Raw genomic sequence first — 19,873 nt, forward strand, 5'->3', positions numbered from 1 at the left:
TATTAAATAAATAAGTTGTAAAGATGTAATATAAGCTGTATATTGCATATTTGAAAATTTTCTAAGACAGTAGACCTTAAGAATTCTCAAGAAAAAAAATTGCAACTGTGTATGGTGATGAAAGTTATCTAGACTCACTGTGGTGTTCATTTCTCAATATATACAAATATCAAATCATTACGTTGTCTACTGAAACTAGTATAATATTATATGTCAATTATATGTCAATAAATCAAATGTTGCTTATAAATTTCAAAACAGAACACAACCAATACAATAATAACGGAAGGAAACAAAATATTCAGTAACATGTTTAATGCCATGTAAGGTACATATATTGCTAAAGACCCAAGTCAAGATATGGTCACGTTCAGGTGGGACTTAAACTTGGGGTTTGGTTTACTATCTTTCCAGAGTGAGTGAGCTGAGTAACCTGTGAGGACTAGACATTTGCCTTCGTATCCTTGTCTCTTGCCTCCGTCATTTCATGACTGCCTGTTCATTCTTGGAGATTTTCAAGGAATCAGGATTTTAAGAGATTCTATTAAAAATATTACATGATATTAAGAGTATATATTCTTAAAAAATTTTAAACTTTAATAAATAAGTAATAGCATACAAAAAGAAAATGCTTCCTGAGTGTCTAAGGGAAAATAGGAGGCGGGACACCCAGAATTGGTAGAGAAAATTTAAGGACAAAAATATTGTGATGAATTATGGGTAGAGGGATGAAATACTGAGTGGAAAAAATGGATAAGAACCAAAGACCTAGATGGGGCAAGTATGAATTGGGGATGAATGCAGAATGAGATTTAAGGAGAGGCTTCAAGGAGAGGTTTGATACATGGATTACAAAGAAAAGTAAAGAACAAAAATGATCATTGTAAAGCATAGAGCCAAGATCATCTGCATTTTTAGCTAATACTTTGGGTATAACCTAGTCTGGAAAAATGAGCAATGTGTAAAGAGAATATTTTTGAACCGCATACAGATTGGTTATAAAAGTGAGTTGGGTCTCTCAGATGGTCCCTCAGTTTCTGAAATAAATGTTACTACGTTGATGAACAAAAAGGATGTTTTGCAAGGTGATGTGTGTGTGTGTGTGTGTGTTTGTGCATGTGTGTGTGTGGATTCAACTTGAGAAATAAATTTGGCATTTGGAGAATTTGATGGATTTAAGAATTTTAAGCGTGATCATTGTCATTTAATCTAGATGGCAGTAAGATACAAGCATCCAAAGAATGATACGAAAACGGGAAATGAGAAAATAGTTAATGAGAAAACACCATCAAATATGAATGATGCAATATGTTTAGTAATGAATTCTATTTAGGGAATTTTTGTTTTGTGACTTTGAAGACAGATTTTGTTTCTCATTAAACAAGAAAGAATGTAATGAGTTCAAGGGTGTTCTAACGAGGCAGCTAAGTAAGCTCAGAAATTTTAATGAGTGTGCACCTCTCTTTGTGGCAGCAAACAGATTAATGAGTTGCCTCAAGTGAATGAATAATTTGGAATGATACAAAAGAATGGCCACATGTTTTATACACATAGCTGTAGAATGTTCGACATTCACGCTCAAGATTTTGCTTTGAATGGCAAACCAACTCACCACCCCTCTCACCATGAGCTTCTATGGCAGCTACTATGGTGGCCTGGGCTGTGGCTGGGGACGTGGTAACTTCCACAGACTGGGCTGTGGGTGTGGAGGCCACAGATATGTCTGTGGCTGCCCATCGTGCTGTGGGGGATATGGATTCTCTAGCTTCTACTAAGCCACTGCTGTAGTAACCCCAAATCTGTTCCCATGAGCGTATTTGCCACATTCTTCAGTCAATGCACCCCCTGGGCTTCTCTAGTAAGAGAAATCTAAGAATTTCAGACAGTGTATTATTTAGAGATGTCTGCATCATATCCTCTGGCCTCCTGAAACTGAGCACTAACAGATGATGTATGCTGAATACCAGTAAATAACCTAATTTGAAATAGAAAATGTGGTTTTGGGGGGCATTGCTTAACTCCATGATGTGTGCATACTTATATGTAAGTTTTACTGTTTACAATTAGAAATGCAATACACACAGTTACATATGCGTGTGTACACAGTAACATAAAAAGAACTCTAGTTTGAGACATAGTAATTCAAAACAATAGTATGTTATTCCTTCCCTTTCTTTTAGTTATGTGACTTTCAGAATTGAATTTGGCAGCAAAAAATGAAAAAGAGTTTTAAATTTACCTGCATTTAAAGAACACAGTCATTTTATATATTTCATATTTATCTGTTTGTGTAACTTTTTTCTTCTTTTTTTAATGTTTATTTATTTTTGAGAGACAGACAGAGACAGAGCATGAGCAGGGGAGGGGCAGGGAAAGAGAGGGAGACACAGAATCGGAAGCAGGCTCCAGGCTCTGAGCTGTCAGCACAGAGCCCAACATGGGGCTCAAACTCACAAACCGTGAGATCATGACCTGAGCCAAAGTCGGACCCTTAACCAACTGAGCCACCCAGGCGCCTGTATCTGTTTCTATTTCTTAATGGAGTTCAAAATTTGCAGCTAATCTTTCACTTATATTGTTTCCCTTTATTTTATTTTATAAAAACAAACGGTGCTATATATATATATATATATATATATATATTTTTTTTTTTTTTACAGTTACTAGACACCATAATCATTAAAACTGCAACCAGAGCAAACTTTTTCTCCACAAATCTCATAATCCATATTGCTAAATTTTCAGAGAAAATAAGTTCTGTTTTTCTGTAGATCTTTGTGATATATATTATCTTCCTTTATTCAGAGCCTGTTTTCAGCTATTTTGTTATGCATGTAAAATAATGCAGACATAAAAGATATTGATAAACTGGATTAATAAAACATGAACTTGGGTCATTCAACTCCCTCATCTCGCTTGTCTTCTTATGGGAACAGTGTTTATCATCATCATCATCATTATGCTGAAGTATTTGCAGTCCAGTAAGCACAATATACAAACAGAAACATCACCATGAAGCAAAACATTGTGTGGCTTCAACTTGACCAGACATACCATTCGATAATTTAAAAGAAAATTATGCAAAGAGGAGTTAAAATTTTTTTTAAGGTTTATTTACTTTTGAGAGAGAGAGAGAGAGAGAGAGAGAGAGAGAGAGAGAGCATGAGCTGAGGAGAGGCAGAGAGAGAGGGAGACACAGAATCGGAAGCAGGCACCAGGCTTTGAGCTGTCAGCACAGAGCCTGACGCAGGGCTCAAACCCACAAACCGTGAGATCATGACCTGAGCCAAAGTCGGACGCTTAAACAACTGAGCTACCCAGGTGTCCCCAAGTGTCCCAAAGTGATTTTTAGCAAAACATCATCCCTTTAATAATGGCCATTTTATTGATAGGACAGTAATACCCCCCCTTATATGTAGTTTTATATTCTGTGATTTCAGTTACTCGTGGTCAACCACAGTCAGGAAGTAAATGATCTTCCTTCATGTGTATTGTAAGAAGGTCAAAAGCAGTCTAACGCTGCATCACAGTGCCTACGTCACTCACCTCACGACATCTCAACATGTAGGCATTGTATTATCTCAAGAAGGATGAGTACACTAAGGTATTTTGAGAGAGAGACTGCATTCACATAACTTTTACTACAGTATATTGTTGTAGTTGTTCTATTTAATTTTTAGTCGTTACCGTTAATCTTTCCTGTGCCTAATTTATAAATTAAACTTTAGCACAGGGATGCATGTGTAGGAAAAAACATAGCACCTGTAGGGGTTGGTACTATCTGCAGTTTCAGGCATCCATGGAGAATCTTGGAACATATCCCCTGTGAATAAGGGGGAACTACTGTGTAAGAATTAGGAATAAAATAGGTAAAATATCAGAATTTCTAAACTGTTTTCCTAAAACTGAATGGCAACTTCAGGTAATGGTATGAACTTATTGATACTTGGTATAAGCTGGGCCAATGTAGTTTGAAAAAGGACAAAACAAAATCACAGAATTAAAGATCTGAAAGGGATATTAAACTCTGTATTGCTGTCCCATAGTCTTGTAGGCAGGGAACCTCAGAATAAGGGATCCTAAGGCTAGAGTCAGAACACTGCTGTCCTTAGTCCCAGTTGTTTGATTGGACCATGATGTTTCTCTCTTTATGTATTTTCTCCTCAAATGTTGTCAAGTAAACCATTTTGAAAATTCTGGTGATGGTTATAAGAAAAGCTAAATTATCACAACTGATTTTAGGGAGACTGACCCCTTTACTTAGATTAACACCTGTTCCTTCAACATTTTTATTGTTCTGATATAGAGAATTGCACCTGTCAATTTGCAAGTTATCTGGTTTTGAACATAATTAAACAATGAGCAATGTCTAAATTCATGTTAAAATTCAACTCTAGGTAACAAAGCAAACAAATATAAAAACCCATGATGACCTCTTCTTTCAGTCAATACTGTCTAGGGGCTGTATATAGCATCACAGTGGGCTGACCAGGGGAATAGATCCAAGTTACTCTATCGAAGGATCACACTGTGTAGTTGGACTCAGTAGAACGGAATTTCTATTACCTTTTTATTTGGTTAATATCTCCAGGGACAGGTGCTATGGGACTGACAAGCAGTAATCAATACAATTATTACTGCAGTTGACATTCTTAGTATAATCAATATTATCATAATTTTGTTCTGCTTAGATTGTATGCATCTGTATCTCAGGTGAGAAAAAAAAATGTCTGAAATTTGCAATGAAAGATTTCTTCACTTCCAGGGGAAATGTGAGAACATTTTTCAGTCTTCCATCCACCAACATGAATAGCAACTTGGGTCATGAGTTAAAATTTTTTAAAAATTAATAATGATCCATGTTTGCCTTTGATCTGCTGAATGGACAGAAAAATAGTAAGCCCTAAAGAAATTTCCAATGTAAAATTTTCACTTATGCACAGAGGAAAAACAGATTTATTCAATATTTTCAATTTTTTTACAGTGAATGGACATTTACAAGTGATGCATACCACAGTTATGTTGAAAGCACATTTAGTATTTATTATTACTGAAGTTTTGCATTTGTGCCCCATATTATTTCCATCTATAAAGTACAGATAGTCTTAGGCATTAAAGAATTTTTTAATTCTTTAATAATCATCACATTCTTTGACAGAGTTACACAGGGAGACCGTGGAATCCTTAATGTTATGCAATTTATTCATACTTCTAAAGGATTCATTAAAAATGAAAATATTCATTCTATAAATTGACTTATTTCTGAAATGAGGAATACAAATGGAATGCAGTTGGGTCAGAATGTTTCGGAGATTAAAGGCTAATATTGGGTTTAATGCCACTCTGAAACCAGAAAGCCTGTTGCAACTCGGGTCAGCCTTAATATATTTCCTAGAATAGCAAATCAGTTGCTCAGGTTATGATATGCGTGGTCTTTGCTTTAATGTCAGTGAAAGTCATATAACTCTTATAAAAAATATTAAGTGCCACCTAAGTGGTAGGTTTCGTTTAGATACTAGGTCAGGTCAATGAACAATCCCATCCAAAAATGTGTCATCCAAATATCACTTGTAAATCTCAGTAAAGGCTCAGCAAAATGGTTATTGCCATATAAAACAAGTTTCTTGAATCCCAAGGGTCAAGGATGGACATATTTACATAGGGTTTTAGGTATTAGTAACTAACTCTTTGGGCTGAGGTGAGGGATCCTGAATATCAGGCCAACTGTCTCCAAAGAATGCTTCCTTAATTTTGGTCTTTCTTTAAAATTGTGCCATACATGTAGAAAATTTCTTAAATATTCCAGGTAATACAAGTCCTTTTAAAATTTAAGATAATTTTAGGGGTTTTAACAACATTATCAATATCTAGAAAGCTCGAGTCGATATCTTAGGAAAGACAAGTTAGCAATTGCCTAAAGACAAAAAATGGACACAGACTAGGCAAAGAGAAGACAGAGACAAATGTATTATAATGGCTATGGCAATCTAGATAGAAAGATGCTGTGTTCATTTGAATATAGAAATTAGAACTCAAATGATTTTTCCCATTTCTCACTTATACCTGAATGCAGTAATGAATCATGGAGGAAGGAAGTTGAGTGATGTTTGAAGTGAGATTTGAAAAAGATGTAAGATATATGGATAAATGATGAAGGGCAGAGAAAGTGGAGGGGCAGGGAATGATGTAGGGAGGCAAATACAACCTGCATTTGTGGTAGCAGTGAGACTAGAATGTATTCTGGGGAAAGGGCCCAGGACATTAAAAAAAAAAGTCCTGTGGGAAGGCATCCCCTCAAGATGGATTTTTGATCACTGTGAGAGTCTTTCCAGTATTGATGTCGGTTCTGCTGTGTTTTTAAACCCAAACAAGTATGCTTGCATATAGGACCAAAAATAAATCCTTTAACTGTACCTGGCCAAAGTTTTAAAACCTTAGAAATCACGTTACCTTTCGTGATTGTTTTCTCGTACATGCGGCCGTGAACCCAATCTTTCTTGACTTCATGTGTTTTTTCATATTCTGAAGACAGATGCATCATTTGCCCCTCATGATGCAAAACATGTGTGACTTGAAGAAATTGATCAGTGTAGGAGTCTTGATTTTACTATTTTTTGTTATTTTTATAAAACTGATTACTACAACTCTGTGATGAGAAGATATTTAATTAAAAATTCAACAATATCTAATGTAACTGACGTTAAGTGACTGGCAATCAAGTATTCTACGTAGGGTGTGGTATGTCGATACTTTGAAGAAACAGCAATTCATTCTAAGAAAATTATAGCAGCAAACTCCAGAACAACCTAACTACTAGCCAAGCAGGTTCCGACATTCTTATGAGTGTGGTCAGGGGACCATAGATTAATACTTTGTCTCAGGCAAATGTAATTCATGGAATGTCACCAAAGGAGGGGCACATGTCGCGTCATGTTCACTGGCCAGAGTATATAAGCCTCCTTGTAAAGATGTCGGCATTCACACTCAGGATCTTGCCTTGAATAGCAAACCCAACTCAACACCCTTGACACCATGAGATACTACGGCAACTACTATGGAGGCCTGGGCTGCGGCTGTGGAGGCTTCGGTGGCCTGGGCTGTGGCTCTGGCTGGGGATGTGGCAGCTTCCGCAGACTGGGCTGCGGCTGGGGCTGGGGAGGCCTCAGACATGGCTCCTGCCGCCCACTGTGCTACGGCGGATATGGGTTCTCTAGCTTCTGCTGAAAACATTGTTGAAATTGGAAGCAAAGGGAAAGCCTCCAAATTTATTTGGTCGTATTTTTGTGCTTTGATTTCCAAAGCATCTGTCCTATATCCTCCAGGACCAAGTGATAGCTATGTGTCAACGGTCAAACTGTTTCTACAAATATTTGGTGTCTTTTTCCCTCCAGAACCCCTCATCTTAAATGTATATTCAATATATAAAACTGCCCCTTGTTTGATGTCCTCATGTTGGTTTACTTTTCTAGCCACGATTGCCTTAATGTTATCTTTCTAGAAGATCTTGAAGAAAATTTGCGTTTTGCTATTGTCTAATAAAATGATTACTCAAAATATAAATACTTTGGTTTTGTCTGATGTTTTAATTTTACTATTTTAACATCTTCTTTTGCAACTCGGATAAAGATTCTACTTGTGAAGCAGTAAGGTCTGTGGCTATTGATATAGTATGATGCAAAAGTGTCTCGTTCACCACATTGTACTAGCTTGAGAACACATAGGGAGTAATACGAACAGTTAATAAAAATAACTTGCCTTGTCTGCTCTCTTAATATGTATCAGTCCTCTCAAAAGTCCTTTAAGTGTTCCTGGAACTACTAAGGGTTGTGTCGTTCTCATATTTACAAACAAGTGCATTCTTCTGTGTGAAATGGCTACTAGCTAAACATTTTCTTTTTCTTTTTCTTTTTCTTTTTCTTTTTCTTTTTCTTTTTCTTTTTCTTTTTCTTTTTCTTTTTCTTTTTCTTTTTCTTTTTCTTTTGTAAGGCCTTTTATTAGTTTCACTGCATCCTCAGGATGAAGGTAGTCAGATTTCCTGCATAGCCTCTGGTCCCACACCTGCACAGCATCCCCCAATATCAATATGCCCTACCAGAGTGGTACTTTGGTTATAACTGATAAACCTACATTGACATATTATAATCACCCAGCTCATATTGTAATGTTCATTCTTCGTATAGTACATTCTACGGGTTTGGACAAATATACAATGACCTGAATCTATCATTATATCATACCGAGTATTTTTACTGCCTTCAAACCTTCTTTTATTTTAGTTTTTATTTAAATTCCAGTTAGTTAACATCCAGCATAATATCGGTTTCAGGTGTATAAGTTAGTGATTCGTCACAATAGGTGCACTCCTTAATCCGTGTATGTCTTCTATGGTCTTCCTTTCCATCTCTTCCCTTGCTGAATATCTTCCTGATATCACCAGTCTGGCCAGACATGCTTTTGCTTTCTTACAAATTTTGTTTTTGAGCAGTGGAGGAGAGTGGAAAGTGTCACTCATTTTCCGGGCAGGAACTATACTTCTATAGTTGGCATCTACTGAGAGCTACTGTTTCTTATAAGGCCAATCCACCTGGCATTGCCATGGGACACTGGAACTCAGAGGTACAGTGTTCGATGGAAAATAAACGTGTGGGGGGGTTCTTTTCTGTTTTCTTTTTACACTCTATCACAAATCTCTTAATATTCTATAGATCTTATCATGAATGAACAATGGTATGCAACTGAGTCACACAACTGGATGCTTTACTGACGACAGGGTCTCCTGGCTGGCAACCCTGGCGGCCTTGCTCAGTCAAGGCCAAATGACCTGGCTCTTTCTTTCTTCGCGATGTATTCTCTCCCAGAAAGTTCCTCAATTACTCATGAGGAACTTTCTTTCAGGCTTGATCCATCAGTTCACCCTTTGGAAGGAGCCTCTTGGAACATCAACAGTGAGCACGGATTGGATTCTCTTCTAGAAGGTTTCTGAGCCAACTTTTAAGTGGCCGGAATAGCCTGCTTCACCAGTTTGTCTGACATGACCAGACATGTGTGAATTCACTCACACTCATACTTGGACCCCTATGACTGCTGTCTTGAGAAATTCTTTTTATCCTTCTGTAAACTGAAAGGAAATACATTACTGTAAGAACAGCTTCCCACAGAAAAAACTGTTACCTTTTTACCTACACTGCAGTTTAGATTTTAAATCAGAAAAACAAACAAGGGAAGTAAGAGAAAAAAAAAAGTGAAAGAGGAGAAGTCATGTGTCAGGGTCTGGTGACTTACACAGAATTTACCTTAAATATTTTTGTGAGGAGGACATGAGAACTAGAGTGAATGTTCAAATGCTATTAGACTGGAAGGTGTCAATTCAAAGGATCTCTTGCAAATCCCTTCGGCATGCATTTAATCTTGCTAGTGATGCACAAAGCTTAGTATGCTCATATATAAAGCTTAGTGTGTTCTAAATCCCCGGGATAAAATAGAAGAATTCTTTAGGTAATTAGTTTATGCACTAACAAAAATAAAGTGGAATGATCCTTGTAGATTAATAATAATGATAACTGGAGTTATTATCCTATATGACTTACAACTTGAATTTTTCATTTTCCATTGTCTATAATGTAACAATATGCAAACTAGTTTGCACGTTTACATGTGCTCTATAAGGGGTGTAAGTATATATAAAGTTTGGCCTGATAAACATATATAAAAAATCAGAGGGCTTTTAAAGAGCCATTAGTTGGAATACAGAATATGTGATTGCTCAACATAATTGCTTCTGGACAGACAGTACCCTGTACTAAGTATGACCTTGTATAGCACGCATATCAGATTTAAATGTTGCCCTTATTTGAAGGTCGTTTCGGTTTTTGATCTGAACTGTCCAGATGCTATTAAATTTGATTTGTGGCCAAACGTAATTAGTGATTCTCCTGAATGTCATGGCTTTTAGAAGCACATTGCAAAAGCTATGTTGATGTTCTTAGTTAAATTGTTAGAGACTTGGAAGCCGGGAACATGAAACACATTTCTAAATTGCAGTCAGTAAGTAGTTCTGGTGGGAGAAGCTTTGTTTATATCTCTTATATCAATAAGATGTTAGAACATACATTCTTCTGAATGTAAGTAGGGGTAAAATATCCTGATTAAAGATAAAGGTTTGAAGAAGACATGATAGTGTTAGGGGTACCCCTTGCGTGCTAGTGAATGGAGATCACATAATTTAGGGAGGAGGATTAATGTTAAAAGATAGAATTGGAGGGAGAGTCATTTTTTGAGACATGGACGGAATAAGTAAAATTTCTTACTCCAGGGGCACCTGGGTGGCTCAGTCGGTTAAGCGTCTGACTCTTGGTTTCGGCTCAGGTCATGATCTCATGGTTGGTGAACCCAAGTCTTCCTAATTCATAATTTACCCCATTCACATCTTAAGGTGCCATTTTCTTCATGGTCATCTTAGGATGACCATATGTTATTCAAACACAAAGTTTGAAGTCAGATTCCTTGGTTTGCAATGTCAATGTTGATTGATTCCAAGACCTTGGGCAATTGATTTTACTTCATTAAGTCTCACTTTTGTTATCTGCATATTGGGCATGATTTCATTGTTTCTCCTGTAACGTGGAGAGGATTAAATGAGCTAAGGTTGGTAAAGCATAAAGGAAAGGCCAGACATGGACTAAACAACAGACATTATCTATAGCCATTATTATTACCTTAATACTTTTATCTCCTTACCTTTTTTTTTTTTTCTGAATTTCATTCCATAGAAACACCTCTAGTCCTATAAGGACTATATGTAAAAATCACACTTACATCATGGTCCAGAAAAGTAAAAAAGAGCCTATCCTCAACTATATTTCTTTCACATATTTTCTTTTTTCCACAACAAACTTTATTATACAATGTGACGTTTGATTATTTTTCTCCTCCTCTCAGTAGTGAGCTTCTTCACTGAAATCTGGATTTACTCAGCTTTACTACCTTTACGTTGAAATTTGTTACAGATTCATACAGTGAAATGTCTTACTTTCTTATTTCACTCCTGGATGTAATACTAAATGGCTATTAAACCTGATATGATCTTGTTGAAAGTTGAATTTCTTTCATGTTATATTTTTATATTGAAATGGTAACGGAAATAGTTTGCTAAAAAATCTTAAACATCCTGTATGGAACACCAGATTGCTCCAGGGAAGATAATAAATGCACAAGGCAAGTGCAATAAATTATTAGAACCCCCATCCCAGTAGTCATTTGTACTACATGAAGAGGCCAAAAGCCACGTTCTCCCTCCCGGTCTACTCCAAGGTTCTGTTTAGAGATCCTAGGATAGCTCCGCTTAATTAGCAAGGAAGTAGTTAAAGGAAAGATAGGTACTAAAATATCATTGTCTTCATTGTGTGCTTTTCTTCAGGAAGTAAAGACTATGAAGAGAAAGATGATTTATCTGACATTGTTCTTCATTGAAAGAGATGGAAATCACTTAAAAACAAAGAATCTTATTGAGAACGTGGGTAACTCAAAGAACCTGTTGATACACTGGGAGATGGGGCTGACAAGCTGTGTAGGACCCAGGGTTGTAAAGACTGCTGGAATAGCAACCAAGCCCACACTGTAGCAATGGCTTTGTTATGATACCATTTTTAGCCATTTCAGCCACAGTTGCTTTTTAGCCACTACTCAACACCACAACTCTGGATAAATTCTGAATTATTCTTTTGTCTTTGCATCACTTTGTCAAAGATCAAGGACCAGGTGACATCCTAGTTCTTAATTCATGCATCCAAGACATCACTACTAGAAATAATAAAAGGAACTGTCTAGTCTTCCTTGGATCTGTATTGGGAATTGCAATACTTCCTTCTTCCAGAACAAAGAGGAAATACTGAGTAGCCCTCTCTCCCTCCCAAAAAGTAATGTCAGTGACATAGAGCTAAAATGAATCTGCATGGTTTCCTTCATACCAGATTCAGCCCAGAAAATAAGTACATTGTCCTCTTCGCTAAGTAAGCTATTCAATCCCTCAATCGGACCTCCCGTTATAGTTTGTTATATGGGTCAGCTTGGATGGGCTATGGTACTCAGTGATTTATCAAACATTGATCTAGGTATTACTGCATGTTGTGTGGTCTCAGCCTACCAAAAACCACTGTTGTGACCGGACCAGACTTTGTGGTTCTTATTAAGACTGTAAGATGCCTTCAGCAATAACCATCATGAAACTTCGAAAAACTAAAGGTTTGTTACGTATAAGACCTATAAATTACACAACACACCTGGGACCACACAGCAAGGTCATAGGTAGAGAGAGGGAGAGAGACAGTGCATGGGCCTGGGGTTCTGTTTTACTGGGGTCAAGGGTGGGAGCCTCAGGTTTTACAGATCACTGTTGATACACTTAAAACACAAGAGAGGGAATACAAAGCTAAGAAGAAAAACAATGGCCAAAATGGTCAGTTATTGAGATCAACTAAGATCTCTAAAACCAAGAAGCCTCAATGTGGGAAGGTGGCCTGGCTTTTTGTTTGGTGTGTGGCTGGCAATGTGTTTACTCAGGATAAGCATCTTTGAAGTGGATGCCTCTTTGAAGTGTGGCAATCAAAGCTGAAGTTAGGTACTCGCCTTACAAAAAGAAAAAAAAAAAACAACTGTCAGGTTTACTTTGACAGTATTTTGTAGATGTGGTTAGCATCTATAATCAGTTGACTTTAAGTAAAGGAAAGTACCCTGCATAATGAGGTGAACCTAATCCAATCAATTAGAAGCCTTAAAAGAAAAAAAAAAAAATGAGGTTTCCCAAAGAAGGAATTCTGCCTCAAGACAGCATTCTCAACTCCTGCCTGAATTTCCAGTCTGCCGGGCATTCCTTCCCCTTTCTGATTTGCCAACCCCCACAATCATGTAAACCAGTTCCTTAAAATAAATCTCTTCATCTAATTATATGACATCACACACACACACATACTCTCTCTCTTTGTCTCTCTCTCTCTCTCTATATATATATATATGGATATCCATATATATATATGGATATATATGTGTATATATATCCATATATATTTTTTACTACAGTATATACAATATACAGTAGTAGTATGTACTATATACAAGGATAGATATATATACTAAAATAGTGCACACACACACACACACACACAATATTGGTTCATTTTATCTGCAGACTCTGATACACCTTCCAAAACATTCCTCCAGTTTTCTATAGTTGATGAAAACTCTCCTAAATTAAATCAAATTGCCACTCAGCACTTAAGGTTATGATATGTGATCATAGTTAGAACTGTAAATTCAGGGGTGCCTCGGTGGCTCCGTGCCTCTAGTGCCTCTAGATTTCAGCTCAGGTTATGATCTCACAGTTCTTGGGACTGAGCTCTGGGCTGACAGCATGGAGCCTGCTTGGGATTCTCTCTATCCCTCTCTGTCTCTGCCCCTACCCTGCTCCCACATACTCTCTCTCTCTCTCTCTCTCTTTCTCTCTCTCTCTCTCTTAAACCAAATAAATAAACTTAAAAAAAAAACCCTGTCAATTCATTTCCTGGGGTTGAGAGGGATACAGACTGTACGTTGCTCTCAACCTGTTCCTGGAACACTGCACGCAAAAACCTTGGGAGGAAAAGCAAAGAAGAGAAGGATAAAATGAAGAGACAAATCTGTAGCAAGAGATGTAGTGTCAAGAGGACAGGCTCACATGGAATGACACAGTGAGAGACCTAGAACCTAGGGAGCACATGGTGAGTGAGCTCTGAGAATAGATGTGACAAGGGTAAGGGGCAGATACCAAAAGGGTAAGGGGTCAGCAAAGATCAATTATCTCTACAAAAATTATGACCCAAGTTTTTATTGATCTAAATGTGTTGTAGATAACACCATCAAGTGTCTATCTTAATCCTTTCCTGGAGAGCTCTCTAAATCAACAATATGGGCTAACCTGTGTGCTGAATAGCTGTGATGCTTTGGGGCATGTTATTACTTAAATTCTCTATACCATCTGTGAACTGAGAGCAAGAACAGTATCTACATCACAGAATGATTGTATTAAATGAATTAGTACATCTAAAGTTCCTGGCACAAATTAAGCATGAATAAACACTTAATATTCTTACCATCATTATTACCCAGGTGACCCAGGTGACAGATGTGTCTGTCTCAGGTTCTCGGTGAAGTCATTAACCCTTCAATAGATGCTTGTTTTAAAGAATGGTGGACAGCTCATGACATTTACATAATATATGTTCTTACAGAGAGTGTCCGAAGCAGTCATATATAATTAGTGAACCAAAATAATCTTTTGAAACACAGTTGGAGTATTACCTTATGTCGTGGAGTGAGTTTATGGGAATCTCAACCAAGGTAGGATACAAGCTAAGGCTTTGAGGATGGAAAAATTACCTCTAATAGGCACTAAGATGATTAAAGGAATCCTAAAAACATGTTAACATGTAGGAGGCCCTCCCTTGCTGGAATCAAGGTAATATTAAAGGGTTTGGGGGATTTCAGATGCCTTTTCAACTGTGAAGTCTACAGACTTTCCCAACTTCACTTCTGAGGATTTGTAAAGCCCCTGTGCAGAGAGTGACATTTAAGCTCAAGTAACTCAGCTTTTACTACCCAATTGAATTCATTCCTGTAATAGAGAGTAAACTGAGGTCAATGAAAATCCAGAAATTTTGCAATGGGTATTGTGACCTCATGGTTTTGGTAGCCACTCTCATTTTGATGGTGGAGATGAAGACTTTGGGAGACAAGGTAAAAATAATATTCTGGCCTCTGGTCATGGTGGGTATATGTTCTTAGTAATCAATTCAGCACTCATTAACCTTGGTGCTAACATTCTGTATTCATTGAGTTAATACCATCTTTGTCCCATCACTGGGACCTATTTTGATCATTTTTAGACCAGTATCTTTAAAGCATGACATTACGAAAAACCAAGTCAATACCAGTTAAAACAAATCAGTCCAAGGAAACAATCAAGCAAGCTGGTTTTGCAACATGTAGAACAATACTGTTATTTATTTCTTATCTTTCTTTAGTATTTTCGATGCATCAAATATTTAGTCTCTGGGAGAAAAAAAGGCCTATATGACAAAAGACTTATAAGATATGGCACCCTAATCTCAAAGAAAATTTAATAGCAAAGAACATCATGGCATTGCCTACGACCTACTTGACCCATTTTATTGTACCAATTCTTCAGTTGAGAAAGTTGGCTTCACCCACAGCTGACTTGACTTTGTGGTTGCATTTGTGCAGTAACTTTGTAATGTTTGTAAACCTTGACCCCAAAGATATCCAGTTTTTTATCTTTCACAATGACTGTGTAAGGCATTATTTTTCTCTTTGTACTTTCAATCTGAATCTACTTATTATTGTCATAAAAAACAGTGATTTCTGAGCATCATACTTTTTCAGTGTCGACTGGATCTTCTAAATGAGCAATGATTTCTTATTTTTAGAGATAATGTATGTTGTTCCCATAGACATCTGATTAAAATGAGTAGGTAGACACCAGTGTTTTCCAAAGCCAATTGAAATGATGTAGTTGATATAATAACTTTTAACTCTTAACAGAAACATGTCTCCTTTTCCCATTTAGAAACAGCAATAAATAGTCCATGGTAACTTTAAGTGTGACTTTATCTGTGGAGTTACTTTTTTTAACTTTTATTCCAAAGAATGGCCCAATATAAGCATCATACATAATTTATACATCATGCTTACACCTGTGTAAGCCAACCCCAATTCCAGCCAACCCCAATCTTCACATCTCTAAATACATGTATTGTACTAGTTCCATGACCAAAGTATTTTGACATTCTGTGATTCTTGTTTCTACTATTGCTACGGAGCAGAGTTTCTTTTGAATACTAAAATCTTATTTAGAAAATAAAGACAAATACCTTCAAAAATATAGACGTCCTTGTGGTTCAAGACAAAAGGCTAAGAATTCTTATTACTACCACAAATTATCACATAACCCATATGCTTTGGTCTTTCGTTATTTTATCTGAACAGAGTTTCCTGAAATGTTGATTGTCTGTCTTAACTGGTTGTCTGACTATCTGTGAGGTAGCCTTCAAGATCTGAGGGGAAATGCTGCAACTTTCGAGACAAATGTAAGTTTCCAGCTTTACCTAAATTTTCGACAAAGCTGTAAAAACGTAACTGCTCTTCAGTGTTTACTGAAGAATCTAGTGAGTGTTGAAATTCATGACTTGAAATAACTTGGGTTAACTGATTTTTATTTTCAAGACATTTTCTTTCGCTTCATAAATTGATGTTTATTGCTAAAAATAAAACAAGTGAACATATGCATTTTGATGAGTTTGGAGTTATAGTGCTCAGCACTTAGTCTGGCTGGCTTCAACTTTAATCACCTGAGATCAGTTCATTTGGATTTAATAAAAAATCCACCATTTAATGCTGAATAATTTGCAACAATATGGATGAACCTAAGGGCATTATGCTAAGTGAAATAAACCAGACAGAGAAAGACAAATGCTACAAAAGAAAGAAAGAAAGAAAGAAAGAAAGAAAGAAAGAAAGAAAGAAAGAAAGAAAGGAAAATGCTACATGATCTCACTTATATGTGGAATCTAAAAACATCAAAATTATAGCAACGCAGAATAAAAGGGTGGTTACCAAGGGCTGGGAGTTGGGGAAGTGATGAGATGTTGGTCAAAAAGTACAAACTTTCCGTTAAAAGATGAAAGTTCTAGAGACCTAATGTACAGCATGGTGGTTATGATTAATAGTAATGTATTGATTGTGTACTTAAAATTTGCTAAGAGATTAAATCTCAAGTGTTCTCACCACACAAAAAAGAAGGTAACCGTGTGAGGCGATGCATGTGTTAGCTAGCTTGGCCATGGTATTCATTTCACAATGTGTATATACACTAAACATCATGATGTACACCTTAGACATATGCAGTGTTTATTTGTTCATTACACCTCAATAAATAGTTGGAAAAAATCCACCATTTAAACACGCAGTTCTTCGCTAAACATTTCATCCTCATCGTATATATCAATAGGGAAGGGGAAGCCAGAAGGCCCCCTTGCTTCTAAAACTCATCAGGTTTTATCCCCTTCACCACAAGGCAACAGTTGTCAAAATGCTTTGGGGCTCACCAACTTTCTTTTATTTGTCTGATTTTTGTCTTTATTATAGCTTCTTTATATCACTTTATCTTATCACCTTGGTCCAAACTTCCTATTTTTTCCCCTAAACATTTCCATTAAGCATTTTCTTTACTGAAACAGACACAAAATAATTCTTTTCCAACGTTTTTGCCTCCTTAAATTCTTCCTAAAGTGTATCTCTAAAATAAAGCAATACAAAAATACACACAATCAATGAACACATTTCTTGACAGATTAGGCAGAAACTACAAGGATCAAAAATAACTCCCTCTTTGGTAAATATCAATTATGTGTTTGCATTTGCATACATCTGTATGTTTATATTTGATTTTGACCTCCCTATATGTGAGGACCATCCCCTGCAGACTACTTAACTGGGAAATTTGTATTAATCTTCACCTGAATCAATATTAGGAGTATTTTGGATGGCTGAAAGTTTTTTTTGAGACTTTTTTTTGAGGAAAAAAAAGTAAAGTACTTTTTATATGAGTTGATAAAGTACTAAAGTTGATTGTTTCGGCTTGAGTGTTCATCAGCTAGTGTCACTGAAATTATGAAGACATAATTTTAGATGCGTCCCCTTCTATGTCTTTTTAAAGCTTATGAAGGAAGAGAATTGAGTCTTCAGAAATCAAAATGAGAAGTGCAGAGAAAATAGAAATGTTTTGCTAAATTGCTTTTAGTCTTGTTATACAAAGGTTGGGAAACGTATCATAGTCGGAAGGAGTGTGTTAGTTTCTCATATATACTTGATTGCTCCCTGGAAATTAATCATAACATTTATCTTTCCTCTAGTGATTAAAAACCAGCTTCTGGTAAGTTTAATAAACTCCTGTTTATACAAACAATGTTCTTCTGAAACTGCTAGGTATTACGACTGGCACTTGAAAATTTGTGTACATTTCTAGACCTAAGAAAAATGTTATATATCTCTGTCTGTCCTTACTTGGTGCAATTCTTCCCTGCTTTGCTACTTCTTTCTTTTACTTTTTTCCCCAACTTACTTTATTGAGATATGAATGACATGCAAAAAGCTGTATATATTTAATGCACACAACTTGATAAGTTTGGAGATCACATATCCCTAAACCAACACCACAATCTATGCCATAAACATATCCATAACCTCCAAAAGCTTCCTCCCATCCTCGATGATGATGATGATGGTGATGATGATAATGCTGATGATAGTCATGAAAACACTTACCATAGAATCTGTCCTGTTAGCAAAATTTTAAATGGGCCAGTACAGCATTGTTGTCTACAGGCACTACGACATACAATAGATCTCAGGGATTGTCGTATTACATAGCTACGACTTTGTACCCTTTGACTAATACCTCTTCATTTCCCCCTTTCCACAATCCCTGGCAATGACCATTCTCTCTTTGCTTCTATGGTATTTACTGGGCCAGAGACTTCACACAAGCATATCAAGTAGTATTTGTCCTTCTGTATCTGGTTTATTTCACTTAGCATAATGTCCTCCAGGTTCATTCGTCTTGTCACAAATGGCAGCGTTTGCTTCCTCTCTAAGGATGAATAATATTCCATTGTCTGTGTATACCACATTTTAAGTCCATTTGTCTATTGGTGAACTCGTAGTTTGCCTGTGTGTCTTTCTATTGTGAATAATGCTCAGTGAACATGGGAGTGCAGATATTGTTGCTTCTATTTCGACTAAAGTTTCCATGGGTGGCTTTATAAAGCACTGGCCTTAAACAAGAAAATTAATAAGGAGAAAAGTGGTTTCAGAAAAGAGAAATGAGATCAGCCAACATTAAAGATACTAAGAACCTCAGAATTTGTAAGCATAATAATAGATATATAATATACCAAAATAGTATAGCCTTCTCTTATTCACTACCTAATTTAAACCAGGAATGTTGAATACCTTACATAAACTCTGGAAACATTATAATCCCCAAATGCAAGGATAAAGAAATTGAATCAGAGAGTTTAAGTGACTTACTCAAGACCACACAGCTAGTAGGTGATAACGCTAGGATTTGAATTTGGATCCAAAACCCATGTTTGTTCTTTTTGCTACACCCTTCTGTTGTCAGAGAGCACACATGAGTAGTGGTATTGAAATAAACTTTCACTGTGGACAAATGAGAGGTGGTAGATTGACTTTGTAGTCATCCCTGGCCAATTTAGATTGATCATAAATTGGTAAAACATAATAGAGTTTTAGAAACCAGAATAAAAATAAAGGGACAAAATGGGTCTTGTTTAAGATCACAAGTTTTTGATTGGAGTGTATCTAGATAAAATCAAGGAGACTCTAGCAGAGGCCGTCTATAATCAGCTCTCCATAGCATTCTTTTTATTTCCTTTTTTTTTTTTTTACCATACCTAATTTTACATTAATTGGAATAGATATCAGTAATACTTTGTGTAGGGCTGTTGAACAAATGCCATAATCCTAAGTAGAGAATGGACAGAAAGGTCACTTTATTTGAAGAAAATTCTCTAGGCTAAGACCACAACAATGGGACTCAGTCTAATGGGACATGGTGAAGGAAGAGTAGTCGATGCCAATCTTTCCTCATTCTCCTCTTGTCCTTCCCCCTTTCACCATGGAATATATGATACCTCAAACTCTATCTGATACCTTTTAAGAAAGATAAGCATTTTCTTTTTTTTTTTTTTTTAATTTTTTTTTTCAACGTTTATTTATTTTTGGGACAGAGAGAGACAGAGCA

The 19,873-nt window shown here is 36.5% G+C and overlaps 1 protein-coding gene across 1 annotated transcript; it reads left to right on the forward strand.

Moving 5' to 3' along the window:
* The first annotated feature begins 6,994 nt into the window (after positions 1-6,994).
* LOC105260887 (keratin-associated protein 19-4-like) lies at positions 6,995-7,560 on the forward strand. Its single transcript, XM_011285738.4, has one exon. It carries the CDS (start codon positions 7,033-7,035, stop codon positions 7,222-7,224), a length of 192 nt encoding a protein of 63 aa, XP_011284040.1. The 5' UTR covers positions 6,995-7,032; the 3' UTR covers positions 7,225-7,560.
* Positions 7,561-19,873: the final 12,313 nt, after the last annotated feature.

This window comes from Felis catus, chromosome C2, assembly GCF_018350175.1.
Source record: "Felis catus isolate Fca126 chromosome C2, F.catus_Fca126_mat1.0, whole genome shotgun sequence".
Lineage (NCBI taxonomy): Eukaryota > Metazoa > Chordata > Mammalia > Carnivora > Felidae > Felis > Felis catus.